The 25,389-nt window shown below is 28.5% G+C and overlaps 5 protein-coding genes across 5 annotated transcripts; 3 read left to right on the top strand and 2 right to left on the bottom strand.

Moving 5' to 3' along the window:
- Positions 1 to 1,388: 1,388 nt before the first annotated feature.
- LOC113384388 (peptidyl-prolyl cis-trans isomerase E-like) lies at positions 1,389 to 2,939 on the bottom strand. Its single transcript, XM_026622104.1, has 3 exons — positions 2,643 to 2,939; positions 1,815 to 2,374; positions 1,389 to 1,533 (listed from the first exon to the last, which is right to left on the bottom strand). The coding sequence occupies exons 1-3, from the start codon at positions 2,844 to 2,846 to the stop codon at positions 1,389 to 1,391; spliced, it is 909 nt and encodes a 302-aa protein (XP_026477889.1). The 5' UTR covers positions 2,847 to 2,939.
- Positions 2,940 to 3,206: 267 nt separating this feature from the next.
- LOC113385238 (DNA-directed RNA polymerase II subunit RPB11) lies at positions 3,207 to 4,014 on the top strand. The gene is made up of 4 exons (XM_026623071.1): positions 3,207 to 3,341; positions 3,422 to 3,511; positions 3,596 to 3,770; positions 3,854 to 4,014. Exons 1-4 carry the CDS (start codon positions 3,289 to 3,291, stop codon positions 3,890 to 3,892), a joined length of 357 nt encoding a protein of 118 aa, XP_026478856.1. The 5' UTR covers positions 3,207 to 3,288; the 3' UTR covers positions 3,893 to 4,014.
- Positions 4,015 to 4,630: 616 nt separating this feature from the next.
- Positions 4,631 to 5,639, top strand: LOC113385343 (39S ribosomal protein L54, mitochondrial-like). The gene is made up of 3 exons (XM_026623184.1): positions 4,631 to 4,823; positions 4,901 to 5,031; positions 5,311 to 5,639. The coding sequence occupies exons 1-3, from the start codon at positions 4,733 to 4,735 to the stop codon at positions 5,470 to 5,472; spliced, it is 384 nt and encodes a 127-aa protein (XP_026478969.1). The 5' UTR covers positions 4,631 to 4,732; the 3' UTR covers positions 5,473 to 5,639.
- Positions 5,640 to 5,725: 86 nt separating this feature from the next.
- LOC113385327 (putative ankyrin repeat protein RF_0381) lies at positions 5,726 to 8,411 on the bottom strand. Its single transcript, XM_026623168.1, has 4 exons — positions 8,195 to 8,411; positions 7,689 to 7,958; positions 7,134 to 7,376; positions 5,726 to 6,838 (listed from the first exon to the last, which is right to left on the bottom strand). The coding sequence occupies exons 1-4, from the start codon at positions 8,270 to 8,272 to the stop codon at positions 5,843 to 5,845; spliced, it is 1,587 nt and encodes a 528-aa protein (XP_026478953.1). The 5' UTR covers positions 8,273 to 8,411; the 3' UTR covers positions 5,726 to 5,842.
- Positions 8,412 to 8,680: 269 nt separating this feature from the next.
- On the top strand, positions 8,681 to 23,520 carry LOC113385509 (ATP-dependent RNA helicase DDX42). The gene is made up of 12 exons (XM_026623364.1): positions 8,681 to 9,001; positions 10,291 to 10,447; positions 11,226 to 11,332; positions 11,409 to 11,652; positions 11,759 to 11,872; positions 12,282 to 12,464; positions 12,930 to 13,161; positions 18,059 to 18,339; positions 18,854 to 19,004; positions 19,882 to 20,072; positions 20,640 to 20,897; positions 23,392 to 23,520. The coding sequence occupies exons 1-12, from the start codon at positions 8,760 to 8,762 to the stop codon at positions 23,518 to 23,520; spliced, it is 2,289 nt and encodes a 762-aa protein (XP_026479149.1). The 5' UTR covers positions 8,681 to 8,759.
- The last annotated feature ends 1,869 nt before the right edge of the window (positions 23,521 to 25,389 follow it).

Below are 25,389 nucleotides of genomic sequence, written 5' to 3'. Positions count from 1 at the left end.
GGAAGCAGCATAAAAGTGCTTTTGAAAACCAAATCGTAAAATTTGGAATGAATCGAATTCATAATCCAAGTAAAATACAAACCGTTCATAAAAGAAAATCAATGATAAATGATAAAGAGAGATTAACTACAAATCAAGGTATATATGCGAAAAGTATATTTAGTAAAATTGCCCGTAAACATGATTTTAAATATGAAGAATTCAAAGGACGCATAAATTGCGACCTGCAAAAGATCTTGAAAGACAATTTTGTCAAAGAAACATCCCATCGCAAACATGACGATCTTCCAATAAAATATGATTTATCAACCATTGTGAGTGAGCAAGGAATTGAGAGTTGTAAGAGTCCGAATGCTATTTGTGGAATAACATATAATGATGTTGAATCAGTTCAAAGTATAAAGAATGTCGATGTTGAACCTAAAATTATGCTGCGTAGAAAACGAATGAAGGATATTGCAGCATTATCCACCTTTAACCAAAATAATGTTATTGAAAAAGCATTATTTCATGAAAATCCTATATGCACAACTTTTTTTTATTTATGCAACCCAAAAAGAAATAATAGGAATAAGAAGTCATCGTTTGGTTCAGATATAAATGTTCGATTTAAATTTTATCTTGATGGTATAATAAACACAGTAAGTGACCAATGCAAAAAATTAAACATTACAGTTTTAAGCGACACAATATCAACATTAAAAAATATTTATACACAAAGTCACTACTCAAGAGAAAGGCACCACAAATTAATTTTTGATTTTGATAGTGTACCGTCAATAAATAAAAAATTGAAAATCAAAGAAAAAAAATTTGACCCAAATGAATTTACAGTTGATACAATCACATGTATGAACCCATTAAATATGTTTTTATCTGAGAAAGAAAAAAATAATAAATATATGCATAAAGATAAGCAGTACAGTACCAGGAATTTTGAACCTAACATGCGGAGTAATTTATATAACTTTGATCATTATTCTTCAACTAATTATGGATTTGATTATTTTGAAGGAATTTCTAGGAGAAAACAAGTTACAAAATCTAAATTTTGTTTTGAGACTCCAGAATATCAATATCAGAAGATGAATTTATGATTTTGCGGACTTACTACTGAAAAGTTTAAAATAAATATGATTTATTATATGAACATTAACATACAAATAGTGAAATGGTGTCTTTTAATCTGTAGATACAGGTAGGTTGAAAACGTTGTTATGTTTAGCATTTTGTTATCAAAGAAATATTTTAGTTTGTGAACATTTGAACATAAATAAATAAAGATTTGTGTGAACTAATACATTTTATTTAAAATCAATCTTGTGTGATATATATATATATATATATATATATATATATATATATATTGCAAGTATATATATAAAATATTATTTAAGTTCTCCGCAATTCACTATTTTAACTTTCTGATTAGGAGTACCAGATTTGGTTCCACACCTTTCCATTTTTTTTATGATGTCCATACCACTAATGACTTGACCAAATACGACATGTTTCCCATCTAACCATTCAGTCCTGCAAATGTACAATTAAAATGAGTTATTTATATTCAATATTACTAAGAAATATAAAAAATAGTGTTTTGTCATATAAAAAAAACTATGTAAAAATTGATAATGAAATAAAATTTATAAGTTACACTGTTAATTATAAAGAAATGAATCAATCAATTTTTACATAAGACTATGTGTAATGAAATTTTAAAAAAGGAACTGTTATTTTTTAAACTTGCATTGTAAAATGTTCGGAATACCTAAAAGAATCAAAACAAATTTATTTTGAATAATATTGCTTACTTTTCAGTGCATATGAAAAATTGGCTTCCATTTGTGTTAGGCCCTGAGTTGGCCATAGACATTATTCCTGGGCCAGTGTGTTTAAGTGTGAAATTCTCATCAGCAAATTTTCGTCCATATATTGATTTTCCACCAGTACCATTATGATTTGTAAAATCACCTCCTTGGCACATAAATTCTGGTATAATTCTATGAAACACACTTCCTGCATAACCAAATCCCTGCTCACCAGTGCATAAACATCTGAAATTCTCAGCAGTTTTTGGAACAATATCTGCTCTAAGCAATATGATAATTCTTCCTACATTTTGATTGCCTATTTCAATTTCCAAATAAACTTGTGGATTTTTCTTTGCTTGTTCTTCTGGTTGGACATCATTATTAGTCTTTGATCCTGTTTCTGCTTCGGCTTCTGGTTTATCATCATTGTTCAATGTAGCCCCGGCATGTCTTTGAAGCCATGAGTCTTCTGACCATACTGGACGAGTACTACCTTCTTTTATTCGCTGGGGTTTTGCTAAGTTTACTCTTATTGTTCGACCAAATAATTCAGCATCATTCTACAATTGAATAAAACATTCAAGAACACAAAATAAATAAATAAATTATTTTCTACCTCAAATTTTCATTACTATTAAATTTCATTCGCTGAAGTATTAAAAGTTCCATAGCTTCATTTAAAAACAATATATAATGATATATATTTATATAAAATAGCAATAAAATTGTGTTACATGTAAAAGTGTGCACATACTTATGCATTATATTTATTTATATCTTGATGTAAATATAGTAAGATAGATTTATTAAATTTGAACTTATCATTACCATATTGTCTATAGCAGCTGCAGCATCTTCGGGGCTTTCAAATTCAATGAAAGCAAAACCTCTATGCTTTTCACTTTCATAATCGATTGGCATTTGAATATCAACTAAGTCACCAAATGGAATGAAAGCAGCATTTAGAACTTTTTCATCAACTTCTTCTGCTAAGCCTCCCACATAAATCGTCCTTTTAGCGTTTGAGGTCATAATATTAAAGTATGAACATACAATTCTATTTTTATGTCCAAATATTATTTGATTTTATTATATGTTAATTAATATTAAATGTATTATTTTTATTAACTAACTTAATTTACATACATATGGTTATCACTTCATTTTCATTTTTCGCATCTTTCACGTACAAATTCATTTTTATAGTTCGCCAAAAAAATGTTGTTTTTGTGCATATAACCTATAACTTTCATTTGGAATGAGCGCTGTGACACTCAATGCTGCCAACAAAAAATTGCTTTGGTACCACTGTTTACATTTCATTATATTCAGGAAGTCCTGTCTGTCACATCTATTTATTCTATTTTTTTATCTATGGTCGATATATGTCAAGCAATTATGTGAGGTTATGCATATGAAAAAGTGAATAAACCTTATTTCTTGTTTTTGAAGATATAAATTTATATTATTCAAAATGAATGCGCCCCCAACTTTCGAATCCTTTCTCTTATTCGAAGGCGAGAAAAAGTAAATGACGATATTTCAATAAGTTGTAGAAAAATAACCAAAGTACGAGAAATTATTATTTTTTTACTTTACAATTACAGAGTAATTCGAGAACAAGACACAAAAGTGCCTAATGCAGCTATTTTTACGGTCAATAAAGAAGATCATACTTTAGGAAATATGATTAGAGAGTATGAATATTTAATGTTTTTTTTTATTTTTTCACATTATTAATTTTTATTAATATAGTTATATTATATTCTATTGGTTTTTAGTCAATTATTGAAAGATCCTGATGTATTGTTTGCTGGATACAAAGTACCTCACCCCTTGGAACACAAATTTGTTTTGAGAATCCAAACTACTTCTGACTATTCTCCGCAAAAAGCTTTCATGAGCGCCATCACAGATTTGATAGCAGAATTGTCTTTATTTGAGGAAAGATTTAAGGTGATCTATATTTTTAATAAACCTATTTGTTGAATAATTATTAAATGATAAAGTGAATATATATGAACTTTTTCTATTTGCAGGAAGCAATTAAAGAAAAAAAGGAACATTTAGGAGAATAAGTTTTTTAGATGTAGTATATTATCCAGTTTTTCTATGTATAATTAATATTTTGTACTCATACTATAAATAAGTAATATGTGAATGAATTTTATTTAATCAATTTTATACACATTTTCAACCCGAGGGAATGTTCAATTTATACATTATAGGATTATATTTGATTAATGAACTATGTTGATATAGAAAAATTATGTCTATAATTTGAAGATCTAAATACATTTCTGAACTGTACTTTGTCATTAGTTCAGTGAGTTTAGCGTTAATTATTCCTTACTGTTATAATTGAGTTTTTTTAGAGAGTATTTTTTTCTTGTTTCACATTTTATTGCTGTTTTGGTTGAAAAATTATATGAATAATGAGTGAATGGCATTACTACAAAGAAATTAAATAAATATTGCTACTTTAAATTGACAATGAATTTGCTTCTTAGAATATGAATTCAATAATTAATTAATGTGTGGCATGGATTAATTGATAATGTACAACTTGTAGCATAAATTTTAAATTTTATCATCACAAGCTATGCAACTTGTTGAGACGAGTGTTAATTAATGTCTCTTAATAAAAAATTAATTTGAAACATTTTTAAACCAAAAATACAAATATTGCAAAAATTTTCATAACAACGAACAGCACAAATTTTTTGAGCGCGTAACAATTTTCTATGTTGGTCACATTTTAAATAGTTTTTTGTGTATTGTTAGCATTGAAATCATGCAATGTCAAATAACTGATCTTCAAGTTAATACTTTTTGTAGGTTATTTTAAATAATACATTGGTATTTTTTGCGTAGTACTAATTTTAAACTGATTCGCGTACAAAAGCGTAGTTTCAAATATGTATGCCAGAACGTTTAATGGATTTCTTCAAATCAAAAAGCTATTTGTCACTTCAATTGATATATCTAGAAACTATGCCAAACCCGCAGGTATTTTTTGGAATTATCGTATTATCCAATCTGGAAAAACTGTATTTGCTTTATAAGTTGATTTGAAAAAATTTCAGTCGTGGTTGCCAAGAAAAAAAAATCTGGACCCATTGTGGAGAAAAAAGTTTTACCAGTAGAAACGGATATCAATAGGTTACTCACATATGTTTGTGGAAGTAACATTATGAAAGAAGGAGAAGATGTAAAGGTAATCTATTAATAATTTTACTTTATCTCAATTTTAATCTTAGTTTATTGAACATAACATCACTAATTGAACTACCATATAAATACTTAATTGTGTTTATTAACAGAATTGACTTTATTCTTTTTTGCCTAAAGTGATGAATGACACAATACTATATCCTTAAAATTAAATAATAAATTTAATTATACATAATATTCATATATAATATACTTACATCCTAAAAGTTAGATTCCCATCTTATATAATAAAAACTTGCAAATAATTTTATAAAAAATGCAGATAAAACCTGATAATGAGTATCCTGATTGGCTATGGAATATTCATATAGGACCTCCTCTTACTTTAGAACAATTAGATCCAGAGTCAAAAAAATATTGGCTGAAAGTAAGGAAGATGGGTTTGAAGCGAAATAATCAACTTTCTAAAGTTAAGAAATTCTAATTTAGATTTAATGTAGTTAGACCATAATCAAATTGAAGTCATTAGATGTAACTTTAATATCAGATCATTTTTATCAGTGATATTTAGTTAAAATTAGTGGAAGGAAACAAATTTAAGTTTATCACAATGGAATAAAATAAATTATAGTTTAGCATAATAGAATAAAAGAAAACAATAATAAAATAAAATAAATTTATTGATTTATTTGTTTATAATATTAAAATAAAATATCAATATAGAATGATATTGCTCTCCACATATATTAAATCAATTCTTTATTATTTTTAAATGTAACAAGTTGTTTGAGAAGAAACATAATTGTAACTTAGTTCTTGATTTCACCTCTATTTGAACTATATATCCTTCAATATTATTTCAAGTATTTTATGTATAACATCACATCAATAGGCAAGTCTAATTGACGCAAAGCTAAATCAAATTGATGCTTTGAGTGAACAGTTTCGGATAATGCTTTTCGAATAAATGTTCTACATATGTGTTTAAGACTGAATTTATCTGACTCATTCAAAACAATTGGTTCTATAGCACAACTTTGTGATGCTAACCAGAATATTAGATCTTCAGAAGCATCTGTAAAAAATATAGTCAAAGCATAAGGAGAGCTTTGAACTGGGCATTCTATAAAAGGTATATCAATTCCAGCATCACTATAAGCTGAACCGTCTACAAAATGCACGTCAATTCCAGCATCACTCAAAGCTTGGACAAACTCTTTCACATGATTCAAGCTGTATCTATGATTTGATGCAATTTGAACAAATCCTGTAGTTTTCAAATGTTTATTCGAGTGTAAAATTTTAATTACCGTTTCCGAATCAGTACACCACATATTGAACAAAAATTGTACATAATATTGCAATTCACCACCAAGCAAAGGGTTTATGCCTTCTTCAAGTAATTTTTGGTAAATATCCATTTTATTGGCAAGTCTAGCATCCCATAAAGCAGTATGATTATCACATGATACATTCAAATTAGCTCCAGCTTTTATTAAAATATCTATAATTTTTAAATCACAAGAATAACTAGCTTCCATAATTGGATACGCACCACGGTAATTACTTATATTAACAATATCTTTATCAGCTTTCACTAACATTTCTATAATTTCTGATGAAATACCGGGTACGCAAGCCAAATGTAATGCGGTATCTCCACAAGAATTTTGAATTTTCACTGAACAACCTGCATCCAATAACAATATAACCATTTCATTATATCCCATTTGTACTGCATTATGTAAAGCAGTATCACCGCTGGAGTCTGTTTCATTTAAATCACAACTTTTGTCTATAGCTTCTATTAATGCATCGATATCATTTAATAACACTGCATCTAATGCACTCTGCAAATATACATTAATATACAATTTTAATGAAAATATTTAAAATATGAGCCCTTGAAAATAGAAATCTGTAAATTTCGAGTTGAAATTATTCACAAATAATTAAGAAATACAAGAAGGTATAACAATAATATGAAGCTCATTTATTTTATATGTGGTAATAAGATGATTTTATGATTTATATAGAAATTATTTCTTAAGATTTGAATTGAGTAATTTGAATAATGTAGCGAACTATATATGTTTGAAACTATAAATGATCATTCTAATTTTAAATATTGAATTTAATACTCACAGGTACAATATTCTTTGCACCAGCTTTTAAAAGTTCATTTACTATATCATTATTATTACTCCATCTTGCATGCCATAATGCAGTAAAATTTTCATTGTCAACCTTTTCAAGATCAGAGCCATATTCCAATAATAATTTCACAACATGAATATTTGAATATGCGCATGCTATCATGAGAGGGGTTTCTCCTCGCTTATTAATAGTATGCACAGAAGCGCCTCGATCCAATAATTCTTTAATAATCTTAAAAGTTAAAATTATAATTCAGATAGAGTGTCCGTTGAACTGAACTATCAAATAGTCTTTTTTACAAGTATAATGCATGATGTAAATTCAATTTAATAGAAATTGGTGTAACTATTTTCTTTGTACTTTGAATACTATCTAGAAAATTGCACAAAAATTTTTAGTTGGATGTGTAACATCAATATTAAGTATGCAAAGAATGATTCTAATTATTAAGTATAATTGCTGAGCTTATCCAACAAATTTAATTGTTGATAACAAGCAATAAATAAAAAGTATAAATGTATATACATAAAATTCAGTACGAACATCAAGTGATTCAGTTTTGTAGCATGCTAAAGATAATGCAGTATTTCCATATTCATTTTCTGCAAGTAGATCGCACTGAACATCAAGAATAAGTTTAATCATTCGAATATTATTATGCTCTACAGCTTTGAACAGGGTCCAGTTTATAGGGTTTTGATGGTGGTCATGATTTTTACAAATATCTGAGAAATATGTGATAATTTTCCGTAACCCTTCTTGTAATCTTTCTTCATCATTATCATGGATTGCATGTAATATGGATTGTTTCTCCTATTTGAAAAAATATGAGATTACTATAAGGAGAAAGGTAAAACATTACGATAAAAATGCCTAAGAGAAACAAAGCAGTAAGTGCAATTGGTATAGTAACATTGATTTGAATATTTAATCATTGATTACAGCTATAACACTCTAGTAATGTAAAAACATTGCATTGCTTTAAAATTAACAGAACTATAGCTGTAATATTAAATCCATAAATTTTGGATACGATTTACTTAATTTACCATTTCACACATCGATAAATTCCGATCACACATGCATAAACACATTTCTATTTCATAAAGAAAAAAGTTGTCATTCATTGACAACTAAAAAATTATCATTTTGTATATTGACACTTGTGAAATGTTTTACCGGGAAGCTAATTTTGACATATATTTAAAATTTCTGAATGAATGTTACTGCCATTATTTATTAACAATATTGTGGACTTCAATTGTATACGGATTTACGGATTCATATTTTACGTATTGCTTATTAACCAAGAACCTCCAACAAACTGTCAAAAATGCAACGTACCAACCCTAGACAATATAATAATATGGTACCAACATTCAGTGACAGCAATTCTCATTTTAAACATTTTCTGTCAAAATGTCAATATAAAATCAAAAATGTTAAAATTGAATTATTAATTTTAATATATTGTGAAATAATTTATATCAAATAAAAGATTTTTATAAGATAAAAGTTATATGACATTTGAAATTTGTTTATTTATTTATAAGACTTTATAGTTTATATAAGATTATTTTTACGTGAAATGCTATTAAACTAATTTTGTTTAAAATGAGTCAAAATAATTATCGTGGGTCTACTTTTGACTCGTCTGGTAAAAGAAGTACTGATATCGGTAAGGGATTTCATGCTGTACCTCCGCCTGCCCTGGATGCTTTTAGGAAAACCAACAAAGCAAATGCGAATATGCCGGGTGTAAATAAACAAGGCTACACAACGATGAATGCAATTTCGCATAATGCTATTACGGCAGGAATGGGAATAACGAGAAAAAGGGCCAAAACTGAAGACGAGTAATTATCATTCTTGCTGTGATTATGCATTCAGATTATTTTTATCATTATAAACATTTCAAATACACTGACTATTTCTACAAATCACGTTTTCAGTAGATATTTATTCTATTTATTACAGATGAACCTCGATTAACCGGACTAATTGTTGTCGATGGTTATTCGGATAATCGAAAATCCGGATAATCGAATGAATGAAGAATAATGTTGTGTATTAATTGAAAATAACAATTACATACATAGATATCAATGAAAATCAATGTTTATTAAGAAATTAACAATTCCCTATGTTTGTACATACATATTTTCTTTGATTACATTACATACATATACTAAATTGCAGCATTAATCATGCTAAAATTCGAATTATAGGTATGTTCATACATATAAATTTGTTGCGGTTGGTAGTCTGGATAATCGCAAATCCGTATAACCGAGGTCCGGATAATCGCGGTTCTACTGTAATTTCAAGTATTATTCAAATATCAATTATTATTAATTGAGGGGTTTACAATAAAATTATTTAACTTCAATTTGAAGTAATTATTCAAACTCTTATTTGTCACATTTTAAATAAGTCAAATTGCAAATAGTTAATTAAATATTACTGATAAAAACTGTAATAACTATAATTTTGTTTAGTTACTCTATTTTAATTTTTTTGATATAAAAAGATCATTCGCATACATGCCTTTGAGGTCTTTAATTTAATTAACTTCCCATAGGGTAAATTATAATAATTCCAAAATGTTTCTGAAAATTTTTGCAAACCTTAGAAAAAATGTATGTATGTGTGTGTGCGGATACAATTTTTTAATTACGATTTTAGGAACACAGTTCAATCCATATGAATGATTCAGGAAACCTATTGATACCTATTGATAAGGAGATGTGCTGATTAGTTTTGGCCAAGGCAGGTCCAGTCGTTTCGAAGATATGACGGTCAAAAATGATCGTTAGACATTTGCATATCAAATTATCAGATATTTTATAGAGATTTTAATAATAAGTATAAATTTTGCTTACATTTCCAGGGGTTCAATACCACTGTTTACTTTTACCACGACGCAGCGCTTACGCGCCTTGATATTTTTCAATATATTTTGAAAAAGTTATATGTTTTAAAAAATTCTGCCATACATCACTAGTTTAATTATAAATTAGCAATAAACAGATTAATCTTTCAACACATTGCTGTACATACTTAATTCATTTTATTTATTAAAGTTTTTAGTAGCAAATATGTAAACAAACTAATAAATGAAAATTCACTGTTTTTTTTTATTTAGATATTTTGATGAAATTGAAGACGATTCTACTCCTAGTGGTAGTGATTTAGCATATATTCCTGCACCTGGAAGTCCCTCATGTAAAATGTCTCAAAATGATGATTCTGATTCAGAAGAAGATCCATTGGATGCTTTTATGGCTGGAATAGAAAAACAAGTATTTATCTTTAGCCTCTTAACTGTTTAATTATGTTTCAGAAAGTTGTTTGTGTTTGATTAATTAGTTTTCCATTATGACAAGTATACTACGTAAACAGAGTGCTAATTTTTATGCTTTTAAAAGTAGAAAATGACAAAAGCTTATTATATATTTTGTGATTGCATATTTATTTTTATTTATTATTAACAAAGAAAAAAATTTTATTGGACAAATTATTTAATCAAATAATGAAAAAAAGGCATTTTGGAAATCATAAAATAAATAAAATACAATAAAAATTCTAATGATTCAAATGAAGACTTCTAACTCAATGGAATGCACAGAAAATATTTTTGTAAACACACTTTATCTATGTTACCAACAAGCAATTGCATATAGAAATAAAAATGGTTGTTTATCTTTCAAATAATCTAAAATATGCATTTTGAAAAAATATTTGTTTAATATCTCTTAAAAGAAAGCCAGTTGGGAAAATATTTTTTTTTTTTTTTTGGTCATATATTTGGAAGTAGACAGTTAAAGGGTTAAGTAGACTATATTGTTCATTGATAGAAGAACTCATAATTAAATGATTACTGTATGATTTATGCAGTGAATGTAATGCATTAAATATTTTGAGTATTGTGTTATTTTCTTGTTCTTTGCATGCCCCAAATTGTCTTTACTGTAATTAAAGAATTTAGTTACTTTGAATGCTTCAATATAAGTTCATAAATTGATATTCATTTCTTTAAAGATTTGTAAAGATTTATTTATTTTATGTGTATATAAAAAGGTTAAAAAGGAGAAAGCTTCTGTTAGTACATCTGAATTAGCAGTTAATAAAAAGAAAGGTGTTAGAGATGATATTGATGAAGAAGATGTTGAAGAATCATATTACAGGTAAATATAAGTTTTTTTTTAAGTCATAATTCAAAAATCTGTGCTTATCTATTATTCTAACATTATTTTTTTCTAGATATATGGAAGAAAATCCCAATGCTGGTGTTATTGATGAGGGTTCCGATGTTGAAATAGAATATGATGAAGATGGAAACCCCATTGCTCCTCCTAAAAAAAGGCATATTGACCCTCTTCCAGCGATTGATCACTCAGAAATCGATTATTGCTCATTTGAAAAAAATTTCTATATTGAACATGAAGATATTCAAAATCTGGACAAAAATCAAGTTGATGATCTCAGAAGTACTTTGGGCATTAAGGTATTAATAAAATCAAATAAAAATATGATCAGAACTTTTGTAGCTTGACTGTAGTTTATATCATTAAAGTGAAACCATTAAAACAAGATATGATGTTTTTTGTAAGGTTTCTGGACCGAGTCCACCAAAGCCAGTAACAAGTTTTGGTCATTTTGGGTTTGATGAATCCTTGATGAAGGCAATAAGAAAAGCTGGTTATACGCAACCTACTGCAATTCAGGTAAATTTATTTTAATAATTAAGAATTAGTCTAGTCATACAATATGCAAAAAATCATATGTAATAGCATTTTTATTAATCTTTATTTTTAATTGAATTCATCAATCTGAATTCAAACAATTCCAATCAGTTTGTATTAAACCTATCTAATATTTCTTTTTATAATTAATAGTTAAAGATCATCTTTGAAGAACTTACTTAAGAAATGAAGGTATGATTTCTAGATTGTAGAAATTAATATTACTTGAGCAAAAATTACATTTTGCTGATTCTCATAAATTATTGCTCTTTGACTTTGACTGACAGCGATTGAATTATTTGAGTTCAAAATATTTGAAGAAGTGATATATTATATGTGATATTTTTATGAATTCTTAATAATATATTAATTGCTTTACTGTTTTTAATAGGCTCAAGCTGTACCTGCAGCTCTTGGAGGGCGAGATGTAATAGGTATAGCTGTTACTGGCAGTGGAAAAACAGCAGCCTTTTTATGGCCTATGTTGGTTCATATTATGGACCAAAAGGAACTTGCTCCAGGAGATGGTCCTATTGGGCTAATTCTTGCTCCCACTCGAGAGCTATCTATGCAGGTGAAATATAATTTAATTATATTTAATATTAATATTATATTTAATTATAACTTCCAGAAGGAGTTTGTTTTTATGACAAAATTCGATGTGCTAATTTTATTGAAAAAACGTCTATAACAATTTCAAAACTTTAAGAGCAATTCTATAAAACTCGATATGCACTAGCTTTGGTTAGTTTTATGATACTAACTAATAGATAGAGTATTATGGTCTTACGAAGAGTCACTTAATTATGAAATATCAATAAAATTATCAATAAAAAAAAGTGTACCAAAGTTAAAAATCTGCTATTGTGTCTTGCATTCTGTGTAGATTATCGGAATGTTCATTCAAGTTGCCTTAATGCCAAACTGCCACTTACAACTAATTTTATTTATTTCATTAAATTAATGATGTGATAAACTGTACTAGACTTTGTTTTATTACACTTACAATATTGTTTCTAAAAATACTTTTCTTTTTTAGATTTATAATGAAGCAAGAAAATTTGGTAAGGTGTACAATATCAATGTTATTTGTTGCTATGGTGGTGGATCTAAATGGGAACAATCAAAAGCTTTGGAAGAAGGAGGGGCTGAAATTGTTGTTGGAACACCAGGCAGATTAATAGATATGGTTAAAATGAAGGCTACTAATCTTACCAGAGTTACATATCTTGTTTTGGATGAAGCTGACAGGATGTTTGATATGGGCTTTGGTAAGTTTATAATTTTGTAATCTTATTTTACTTTCACTTTAACCATTCTTGTCATATAAACGTTGTGTATTGATCTTCACACAATTTTTTTTTATAATGATATTTAAACTATTGCCAACTCCCATGCTCAAAGGGTTCAGGGCAATTTTTATCCACATACTTTGAGTTTAGAATGCTGCTTATAAATTATTGTAAGGCCCTTTATTTTCATCTCCTTTTGCTTATACAATACATATCTATAATGTGTTATGCTCGTACATCCTCGTCAACCTTACAATTTAATTAAAAAAACATGGTCCTTCTCTTTGAACCTATAGTTATAAGAGTCAACAAGATTTTGTAAATGTGCAAGTGATAAAAAACTTATCTCAGCATATATATCTATATAATCGCTATTAATGTATAAATAAAATTTGAGACTTTCTTGGATATATTAGCTTGGTTAAATCGCACGAAAAATTGAAAGAACCAACTATAAAATAATTCACTATTCTAACTCAGGAAATATATTTTTATGTTTTTTTTTGTGTAGCGAAGGAAATGCCTTTATGCATCTCAGGCTGGTGTTTTGACTAGGTATGTCGGACTCAATACCGCCCGGGTATAACACCGACTAAAACTTTCGCATATCTCTTGGCTCTGGACCCCACGGAAACCGCCGTTAGGCATTACTTCGTGGAGGGAGGATCTAGAATGTTATAATTCTTACCTTGATTTTATACTTAGCTTTTAATTGAGCGAAGTCCCATTTGCCCTTTCTCTTTCCATAGAACGCAGGACAATTAGCATATCTCTCGCAAATCTGACTTTGGCGTTCCAAGCAGCTTCAGTTGTCAGCATCACTTCAACAACAGTATCTGGAGTAATTTTTCGGCTCAATATCTTTTCCACATCGTCCCGTAGAGCACTCAATCGCGGGCATACGAAGAACACGTGCTCAGCATCTTCGATTTCGTCCAAACAATATGGGCAATCCGGCGAGCAATCGTGCTTGAAGCGGTGTAGGTAGGCTCGAAAACAGCCGTGCCCAGATAGCATTTGCGTAGTATAATAATTTACTTCTCTATGCTTGCGATTTAGCCAGACTTTGATGTTTGGAATGAGACGATGCGTCCATCTGCTCTTCACTGCGACATCTCACAGTTGCTGCCATCGGTAAATGCTGGTCTGCCGTTCTTCTATTCTCAACTTTTCAGGACTCGGTTGTTGATGCCTTCGTTGGTAAATTGTCCGTCTTTCTTCTGCTAAGATTAAGAGAGGCAGAGTTTCTGAAATGACGCACACTATTTCCTCCGATATCGTGCGAAATCCGCAAGCAATTCCTAAATCTGGGTCTTGCCATTTTCCTGTATTTTTGAGTTTTGAGAGCATCAGCCCATATGGGAATACCATTTGTAAGCACCAAAGTAATCACTGATGGTAGTAATGTCCTTCTGGTTTGTTTAGGGCCTCCAACATTAGCACTAACATGTTCCATCTGTTGATTGAAACTCAATCAAGCATCAAGCATTACGCTAAGGTAACAGATGTGAGGTTTTGACGTGATCTCTAGATTTTCTATCTTCAGCTTGATGGTCTCTATTGTTTTTCTACTCGTGATTAGAACAGCTCAGAGATATCTCTGAGCTCTGAGCTTTTGCTTATGTGTCGAAGCAACGATTTGCTCTTTTGGTGGCTTGTATCTTGAAACACTCATTGTTCTTATAATTTTTAACTTCTCGTAGGGTAGTTATAGTAATGGGCCGAAAATCGAAAATAAAAATTATTGCATTTTTCGACGTTTTGAAGGTTTCTGAATATTTTGGCATACCTCAGAAAAAATGGATGTGTGTGTGTGTGTGTTTTGTATGTCCGCATTTTTTCGTCCACGTTTTCGGGCGCACGGATCAACCGATTTGAATGGTTTAAAAAACATTCGATTCCTTTTAATAGGGAGATGTGCTGATTAGTTTTTGGCAAAGGCAGGTCCAGCCGTTACGGAGATATGGAGCAAAGAGTGCAGAAAATAGAAATCGAGTTTTTGAGAGAACGGTTCAACCGATTTGTATGATCCAAAAAACATTCAGTTCGTAATGACGGGAAAACGGGCTATTAGTTTTTGGCAAAGGTAGGCCTAGCGGTTTTGGAGATACAGAGCTAAATGTTAAAAAAAAAATGGCAGTTTTTGAGAGAACTAAGCGTCCGATTTAATTGATTCAAAGAACTTTCTGCTTGTTTCAACAAAATAATTGCTTTTGGAAAAAAAATTTTGTTTCTAATTTTTTTTCAAAAAATATTTTTGTAATTTTTGATTAAAAATTCAAACTAGTGGGGTGTATGGATGGCATCGTGCTTTAAGGCAAATTGCTTGAACTTCCCGTATCGTAACGAAATGTTCGAGGAATACTGAATGTTTTCAAATAGATTATTATTATTAATATTGGAACATTGTCTAATATTTATAAGAATTATATATCTGAATTGCTAAGGTGAAATTATTTGTTTAAAGTATATTAGAACTATAGTTAGAATTAAAAGTAAAATCTGAATTATTTTCGATATACAAAAAAAAAATTTTTTTGAAAAAAAAAAATTGAAACATATTTTTTTTCCAAAATCAATTATTTTGTTAAGACAAGCAGAAAGTTCTTTGAATCATTTAAATCGGACGCTTAGTTCTCTCAAAAACTGCCATTTTTTATACATTTAGCTCCATATCTTCGAAATGGCTGGGCCTGACTTTGTCAAAAACTAATAAACACTTCTCCCAATCATTACTTATTGAATGTTGTTTAGATCATTCAAATCGGATACTCCGTTCTCTCAAAAACTCGATTTCTATTTTCTGCACTCTTTGCTCCGTATCTCCGTAATGGCTGGACCTGCCTTTGCCAAAAACTAATCAGCTCTTTTTCCTATCAGTAGGAATCGAATGTTTTTTGAACCATTCAAATCGGTTGATCCGTGCGCCCGAAAACGTGACTGGAAATTTGTATCCATACATACATACACACACACACACACACACGTCCATTTTTTCTGAGGTATGCCAAAATGTTCAGAAACCTTCAAAACGTCGAGAAATGTAAAAATTTTCAATTTCGATTTTCGGCCCATTACTATAACTACCCTACGGAAAGTTAAAAATCACCCAGACTAAGCACAGTCTAAGCGCCACTCTGGCGCAAATGTTTACCCAAGTGCGTTTACACTGTTTATGTACTGGAGCACTTTTCCAATTTTGTGAAACAAAACTATTGAAAAATGTGAAAATGCCGCCAACCTAAGCACAGTTTAAGTGAAAATGTCTCACTGAATTATTTGCAAATGTGTTTAGACTGTGACTATACGGGAGCACTTTTTCAATTTTGAGCAAATTAGGCATCTATTTTTTTTAAATTGAATTCGAAATAAAATGACGATTGTTGTTAATGTTCTAGAGATAAATTCTGCTCAGATATAACAAGATAGCAAAAATAATGAAAGTTACAGTTTTTGTAATAATATATTTGAAAACGTTTAAAGTTTCTCGAATTTCCAGCAATTTGTCTTAAGGCACGATGCCATACACCACTAGTTAATTTTAAAATTCATGTTATGTTTCAAACGAATGTCCTCGACAGTATGAAATAACCGATTTGAATAATTTAAAAAACATTTGATTCGTATTGATAAGGAAACGTGCTGATTAGATTTTTGCGAAGACAGATCTAGCCGTTCCGAAGATACGGGGTAAAAAGTGCCAAAAACGGTAACTCAGTTTTTAAGAGAACGGAGCGACGGTTTTAATAGTTCGAAAAACATTTTACTTGTATTGATGAAATGAACAACTGGTAAAATTTTTGGGAAGGCAGGTCCAGCGGTTATGGACTATCAATAAAAATAATTTAAAAAAAAATGTCATTTGGCGGTCAAAAATCTTCATTGGACATATGTACATCAAATTATCAGATATTTTATAGAGATTACTATGTACACATTTTGTGTAAATTTTTTTGGGTTTCGTACCAAGATTGTTAATTTTCAAGTTTTTTTACATGGTTCAAACAAATGCCCTCGACATTTTCGACAGTATGGAATAACCGATTTGTATGATTGAAAAATCATTCGGTTCGTACTCGATCGCGAGGCGTTTTTGCAAATGGCAATTTTGCCGTTTCGGAGGTATGGAGCGTAAAGGGCATGAAAACGGTTTTGCAGTTTTTGAGAGAACTTTAATCCGATTAGATTAATTCAAAAAACATTTACAGAAAATTTAGTAATTTTGAAAATTAAAAAAAAAATCAAAATTTAAAAAGAAATTCAAAGTTTCAAAAAATTCAAATTTTAGAAACTTTTCATCATTTTCAAAAAAACTAAATTTCGAAAAATTAAAAAAATTGATTGCTTACAAAAATTTGAGAATGTTTCGAAAATTAAAAAAAAACGAATATTTTTAAACATTTCCAAGTTCTCATAATATTTAAAAAAAACGTTTTGTTTTAATTCCAAAAAATTTTAAACTGTGAAAAAAATTTCTCAATTTTGAAAAAATTCCAAAATTTTGAAAAAAATTCTAAATTATCAAAAAATTTCTAAATTATCAAAAAAATCTAATTTAGAAAAAAGGACTCTTATATACGTACATATAAGTTGTTTGTAAAATACGCTCATCATCCAATTCAAAAAGCACTTATAAATTTACAGTATGTATTAAAAATCTTCAAAACAATTATTAATTATTTTCATTCCTCGAATGTTTAATTAAGATACGGGAAGTTCCATCAATTTGCTTTAAGGCACGATGCCATGCGCCCCACTAGTTTTCTAATTTATATAAGCGAAATGACTTTGTTATTAAATTATTCTTCAATTAATTTTATTGAGCATATTGTTTCAAAGAACAAGTAAAGTTATAAATACGATTACAAATTTTTAGAACCACAAGTTCGTTCAATATGTGATCATGTTAGGCCAGACCGACAAGCATTACTGTTCAGCGCAACTTTCAAGCGTAAAGTGGAAAAATTAGCCCGAGAAGCATTGACCGATCCAGTTAGGATTGTTGCTGGTGGTGAAGTTGGTCTGGCCAACCAAGATGTGGAACAAAGAGTTCTGGTAATTCCTCAACCTGCACATGAACGGAAATGGGCATGGTTACTAAATCACATTGTAGAAATGATGTCTGCTGGAAGTGTTTTGGTGTTTGTTACAAAAAAGGTGAGATCATATATATATATATATATATATATATATATATATATATATATATATACTACACATTCTTTAATATTTTATTTAAATTACATTTGAATTTTGATATACAAAATTTAAATGAAATATTAAAGAATGTGTAGTATATAAGTAACTGTTCTTGAAATTACACTGAAGATGAGGCATACCAAGGTCTCGAAACGTCTGCAATTTTTAAATAAAGTGTGTGTTAAAAATCTGAGTGTTGTATTGTTCATATTTAACATTTAATATTCGTTCCACTCATATCACAAAATTCTATATATGATTATTATGCTTATATATAACTAAAATTATATGAGGTAATGTTTGTGAACAATTACTGCTAATCATTGTTAAATATTTACTTGCATATTTCTCCAATATCCTCCAGATTTTAGATGTACTTCTGAGGCTTTATCCTAAATAAATCAAATTGAAATAATTCACTTATGATAACAATATAACATTTTTATATAAATCTACGATTTATGTTCTATAGAGTGACGCTGAGCAAGTGGCAAATAATTTTAAATTAAAAGAATTTGATGTTCTCTTATTACATGGTGATATGGAACAAGCAGAAAGAAATAAGGTGATTACGTCCTTCAGGAAACAAGAAGTTCCTATAATGGTTGCTACAGATGTTGCTGGTAATGCATTGTTATTTAAGATACCTTGTTTACGTCCTACACATAATTATTCCACGATTTTTTTAGTAAGACTTTTGAATTATAATATTTTTGTCAAAAAATCTGAAAATTTTGATTGCTCAGCATTAAAACTAAAATTATTTGCCACAATAAATGGTAAATGTTTGTGTGCTTGCATATGTATATGTATATATTTGACTCCAATTGGCTATATACAGCTAATTTTATAGTACTGTTATTACACAAAAACGGCTGAACCGATTTCAAAAAGTTTAAAACCGTTGATTCGCACTCGGCTGAGCCACGTTTCTGTAGAATTAGCAGAAAGGTACAAAATTTTTTGTACACTTTTTAGCCAAAAACCCTGAATTGATTTCGAACATTCCAAAACTATTTCAAAGAAATCGAATTAATGAATCTTTGTATGACGATAAATGTAAATTTAATAATTCTTTGTATGATGATAAGGAATCTGGTCGTAGTGAACATACTAAAATATTATAGTCTTACAAAAAGTGTTTCATTTATATAAAAAAATTAAAATTTGAATTTATTACTTTTAGAAAATTCAACAATGTGTAATGAAAAAAAATGTGCAATAAATAACAAAATACATATTGATACAAAAAATATATTGATTAAGTTTATGCAACTTGCATTAAGGCAAAGTTAGTTCAAAAAGATTCAATGGATTATAATGTAATGTAATGTAATTTATTGGTCTTATACACAAAATGATAGTTTTATTTTTTTAGTAACGAATAGTTTAAAATATTATATTCATAGAGTTCATATAATCTCCAATCTAAATTAGTTAAATTAATTGTAGTAATGACATATGCTTGCTGTATTTTCTAATTGTTGGCATATTTTTCAGCTAGGGGTTTGGATATTCCACATATTAAGACTGTTGTGAATTATGATATTGCACGAAATATAGACACACATACTCACAGAGTTGGAAGAACAGGCAGAGCTGGTGAAAAAGGTGTAGCTTATACCTTGATGAGTGAAAAAGATAAGGAATTTGCTGGACACATAGTTAGGAATCTAGAAGGAGCAAATCAGGTAATTGTGTGTTTTATCTAAATTTATATTGTTATTACAATCTTTTGCTAAAGAGTAGTTTGCAACATGCCAAAGGAGAAGTTTGTTTTTGCGAAAAAATCCGATTTGCTAATTTTAAGTTTTTAAACACACTTTAAAAAATACATTTTTGGAGAACGAAATGACATGAAAAGTTGTGAACAAATAAACTTAATGTATACAATTATAGATATTATAATAAGTAAAAGACATCAATTGGAAAGAGTGTTGGTATTTTCTTAGCGAAAGTGAAAATTTTGTTGTTGAAATAAACAGATGAAGTGATTTTATAAATCTAAATAGCTCAATTTTTATTGGTTAAGTTGATTATATATGCATATTGGGAGTTCATGCAACTTGCCTTAAAACAAAATGCTACTTAAAACTAGTTTAATTAAATTTTTTATTAATTGACATTACATAAACAAAAAATAATTCTACCTAAACCTATATAACATTATGAGTAAATATGCTCACGTAATATAGAAAACTGAAAAATTATTTGGCTTTTAACTATTATGTGACAATATATAATTTTTTTATTCATAGGAAGTACCCAAAGAAGTGATGGATTTAGCTCTACAAAGTTCATGGTTCAGGAAATCAAGATTTAAACAAGGTAAAGGAAAAAAATTGAATGTTGGAGGCGTCGGATTGGGTTTCAAAGAACGTCCAGGAATGCGAACTTCAGAAGATACTGGCACAAATAATTCCTATGAAAGAGCTATTATTAAACCACCTAAAGGACCTGCTACAAGCAGACTTTCTGCAATGAAAGAAGCTTTCAAATCCCAATATACCAGTCAGGTATTTATATAGATTGAATCACTATACTATTAGTGCAGTAAACGGAGAGGAAAAAGGGTCTCTGCCCCGATTTGCATGAAATTTTGGAATTAGGTTCATCTTATCTTCAAGTTCAAAAGTGAAAACAATTTGGACTTTGCCACTACCCCCCGGGGAGTTGCGAGCCCTTAATGAATAAGTGGACATTGAGCCATTTTATCGCTAGAAAACGTTTTCAATATTAAAGGATATAATTAAAAAGTATTTTTTAATACATTGACCTTGCAATAAAATCGTTTTCAACCCCGTGAATACCCCAAAACCCTTCAAACAACCTCTAAATTGAAAAAACAACACTTAAAAATAAATTTCAGTTTAATATGAATTACGTATAAAGTAAATAATATTTTATGTTTTCTATCTTGATTATCAATTTTTAAACCCTTTTTAGACCCCTTCATAAAAAATTGTTCGAAAAAATTATTTTGAAATTGAAAGAAAATTAAGACGTTCAAAGTGATATGAATGTTATATGTTAGGTTATATGTTGTTCTTCGTAACACTAGTACACAGTATAATTTTTTCTAAACTCACTTATTTTTATTTAATGATTTTTTTTTTATTTAAAAATGTAATATTTTTATTTATTCGAAAAATTTCCTTTTACTATCATAAAAATATTTTCATTCTTATATGTGAAAATGATGCATGAATAACGAATAATTATTTTCAAAGTTATTTAATCAAGATAAACTATTATTTTTTAGTTCTACTAATTAAAATTAAAATAATTTTGTTTACTATCTATAAAATTAAACAATAAATAAATTCAGTCAAATACTGCTCTAAATTACACTAAATTTGCAGATAAATTACAGAATATTCAAGCAAAAATTTATTTTTTATATAAAATTCGAAAACCGGTTAAAACCGGTTTTTTAGTAAAATTAAAATTCGAAAACCGGTTTTCTGAAATGTCGGTTTTTGCATAAGCCCTAATATATATATATGGTTATGTGTATTTATAATAATAATATATATATATATATATATATATATACCATTTGGAAGGTAAAAGGGCTACAACTTTTTTTATTATAATTTTTTTCGTAACTCCTCTCATTTTGAAACCGCGAAGGGTTAAAGGGCTCGAGAGAGACTCAAATAATCATAACTCGTCAATTTTTGTGTGAAAGAAATATAATAAAAAGCAATAATAAGCCAAAAATACCCCTTTGATTTTTATTTATATGCTTTTATATGTATCTTTTATTCTTTCTTAGATATAACAAATATAAGTTTGATTTTTTAAAAAATCGGATTTTTCTTTATAAAATCGTGAGTTTTCTGAAAATAGTTTGTACTAAAGTAGTGAATCTGCTAGAATCCATCAAGATCTTTATAAAAGAAGAAGAATTCTAGATAGAATGTGAATAACTTTAATTTTGGTCGAAATGGCGCTCATTAAACTATATGATTTAAATGAAAAAAACATCGTATATGCATCATTTGCATGATAACTCACGCATTTTACACGCAAAAAACTTGTAACAGCACTATTAGTGCACTATTAAACCCAATTTCACTGAAATGCATAACATGTAACACTTCTCCACTAGATGGCTTTAAATACAACAATTAAATATTGAACGAAAAAAAACGACTTTGCTCTTTCAAATCTAGCTTAATATTATTCCTAGAACTTTATAAAATACCGATTCATTAAGATTTTTATTGACATTATTTTGTTCATTACATGATTTTCGTTAAAATGTATATTTTAGGAGATATTTGCAAAAAAACGAAGAAAAACGCCAAAAATATATGAATTTTTAGTAGCCAGTATCTTAAAAAGTATTAGCTTTTTTTTTTGAAAAACTTTAAAAGACATTTTTATATCCGACGTTATTTTGAAAAAATAAAATTAGACAGCTGAGAAGGGATATCATCTCCCGGTACGAATTGTTTTCACTTTTGAACTTGAGGATAAGATAAACCTAATTCCATAAATTCATGCAAATCGGAACATAGTAAAAAAAAATCAGACCCAAAACACTCCATTGACTGTAGTATATGCAGTTTGCATATCTCATCAATAATTTTTCAACACACATTGTGTTATTTTCAATAATTTTTTGGGTATCCAATTCCACCTTTATGAATTAAAAAATGTATAACATTAAATTGAAACAAATCAAATTAACTCATATTTCAGAAGATATTATGTGGTGAATATGCTAACTAATTTGATGTATATATCAGTCCTTGTGCTCAATTTAATAATCTTAATACTTTAATATTATTTTAATACTTTTACGTTAAATTATTACTTTTTATTAAATAATATTAATATTATTAAATAATTTGTTTTATTGGCATATTACACAATTCTTGGATATGTTTAAAAAAAAAAATACATTTTTATCTCTATTTAAAAGTTGCAGTGTAAGTTACTAAATTTAAAATATTAGTCTGCAAAAATATTCAATAATAGTATGTTTTAATGGTTTTGCAGTTTAAAGCGTCGACTGATCACTCTTGGGAAAATAATGTGCAACCGCAATTTGTACCACCATTAGCTCCAGAGCCATTGCCTATTCAAGATAATAATAAACGCAAAGCTAAAAAGAGCAGATGGGAATAAATGAATTAGAATTAGTTTAAAATACTTAAAATATTACTTTATGTATATATATATATATATGTATATATATATATATATATAAAATTTTGTTTGTGAACTTTGAGATATGTTTCGTATTTGTGAAAACGTAATGAATTATTTCATGAACTCTTGTATATATGAGGTTATTTTATTATATTAGTTCTTTTATATACATAAGCGTTTTGTATTAAGATACATATATTACTTTTCTTAATTGTTTTACATAATGGATTTTCTAAAAGCATGTATTGAAACCATCTAGTGTTCTGACGTCAATTTTAAAACATTCATTTAAATATCAAAAGTGTTAATTTACATTTTTTCAATATCTATTTCTTCATTTGTGAAAAATGAATTGTAACCCATGAAAAATATATTTTGCCAGATTTTTTTCTCAAGTAGACAAGTTTGTTGGTTATTTATCTGTTGAACTTACAGAGGGGTTCAATTAAAAAAATATTGTATGATTAAAAAAGAGAGACCTTACATTTCAAGTGTGGGATTTTGAAGAAATTTATGATGAAAGATTTGGTTTCCAAAGTGACTATCATAAAATATTAGATACATATGAAAATTAAATATTGCGTATTAGGGTCATTCTTTTACAAACCGAACACCAATTAACCTTGACATTTTAGAATTGTCTGAAAATTTGTTTACAGATAATATTCATAAAATCATTTAACACGTATTTCAGGATTTTGCTAAAAAAAAAATTTTTCCGAAATTCGAAAGTGACAAATGAATACAAGTCTTTGAGGTCCCCGACGTGAAAAGCGCGGCTCGCGCTTGAAAATATTTATTATTTTTCGATGTAACAAAGTCTCCAACAAATTGTAAAAAGAATTTTGTTGCAGAGAAAAAAAGAAAAAATATGTTTTTTTTTGGATCGATTCAAGTTGGGGTAAGGCTGAGTAAAACCTTTGTAAATATTTAAGGGTTGTTATTGTTAAGAAAATTGCAAAAACAAAAAAAAAATTTTTAATCATTACAAAGTTCAATATGAATGTAATAAACAAAAATAATACTGATCCAATCAGCACATCCGGAGATAATTAATTTACCGCAGATGATGATGTTCATAGATATTGAGCAAAAAATCCATATTTCAATCGTAAATATTTATGTAAAAAATTTTTTTCAGCAAAATCCTGAAATACGTGTCAAATTATTTTATGTATAATATCTGTAAAAAAAATTTCAGACAATTCTAAAATGTGACATTTTATTTTATTATCTTAGAAAATGGTACGTTTTATTATTCTTATAGTTTAGTAGATTATGCTATTCTTTTGACTTAGAAGTTTTTATAATAAATAGTTGTTCCTTATTGAAAATAGAAACAAATTTTTATTAAAAAAGCTGTCATTAGCTCAGATATAGTCCAGATAATACGCATCCTAATACACATGAAACCGAAAAAATATTGTTTATCAATTTTCCAATATAAGAACGAACGGCAACAATCATAGTGTGGCACAACGAACACAAACAAACATAGCGAGCAATGTTTTCGCAACTTGTTGGTACATCAAAGAAAATTGTTCGTTCATGTTTGAACCCGTATGTGCAGTGTGGACGCTGCCAAGACTGTAGACATTTCTTTTTTTTTGATGTTGTGCTGCTGTCCTGCATTAGTTTATGTTGTGACTATTATGTGATATTGCTATTATTGATACATTTTGCAAATATGATCACTTAAAACAATTTTTACCTTTCCCTCCACTTTAAATAATAAAACTGACGAGAAAACTGAATATTCTCGAACAAAGAAGATTCAAGCCCTTACTGCTTTGAGGTGTTTATTCAAGTTCGTTTGGAATGATTCGCCTTCGTTCGTGTTTGTGT

This window comes from Ctenocephalides felis, unplaced genomic scaffold (genome assembly GCF_003426905.1).
Source record: "Ctenocephalides felis isolate EL2017-DRISC unplaced genomic scaffold, ASM342690v1 CF-g0.4_SCAFFOLD_03571, whole genome shotgun sequence".
NCBI classification, from domain to species: domain Eukaryota; kingdom Metazoa; phylum Arthropoda; class Insecta; order Siphonaptera; family Pulicidae; genus Ctenocephalides; species Ctenocephalides felis.
Note: the sequence above shows the minus strand (reverse complement) of the source record. Positions and strands in the feature narration are given on the sequence as shown.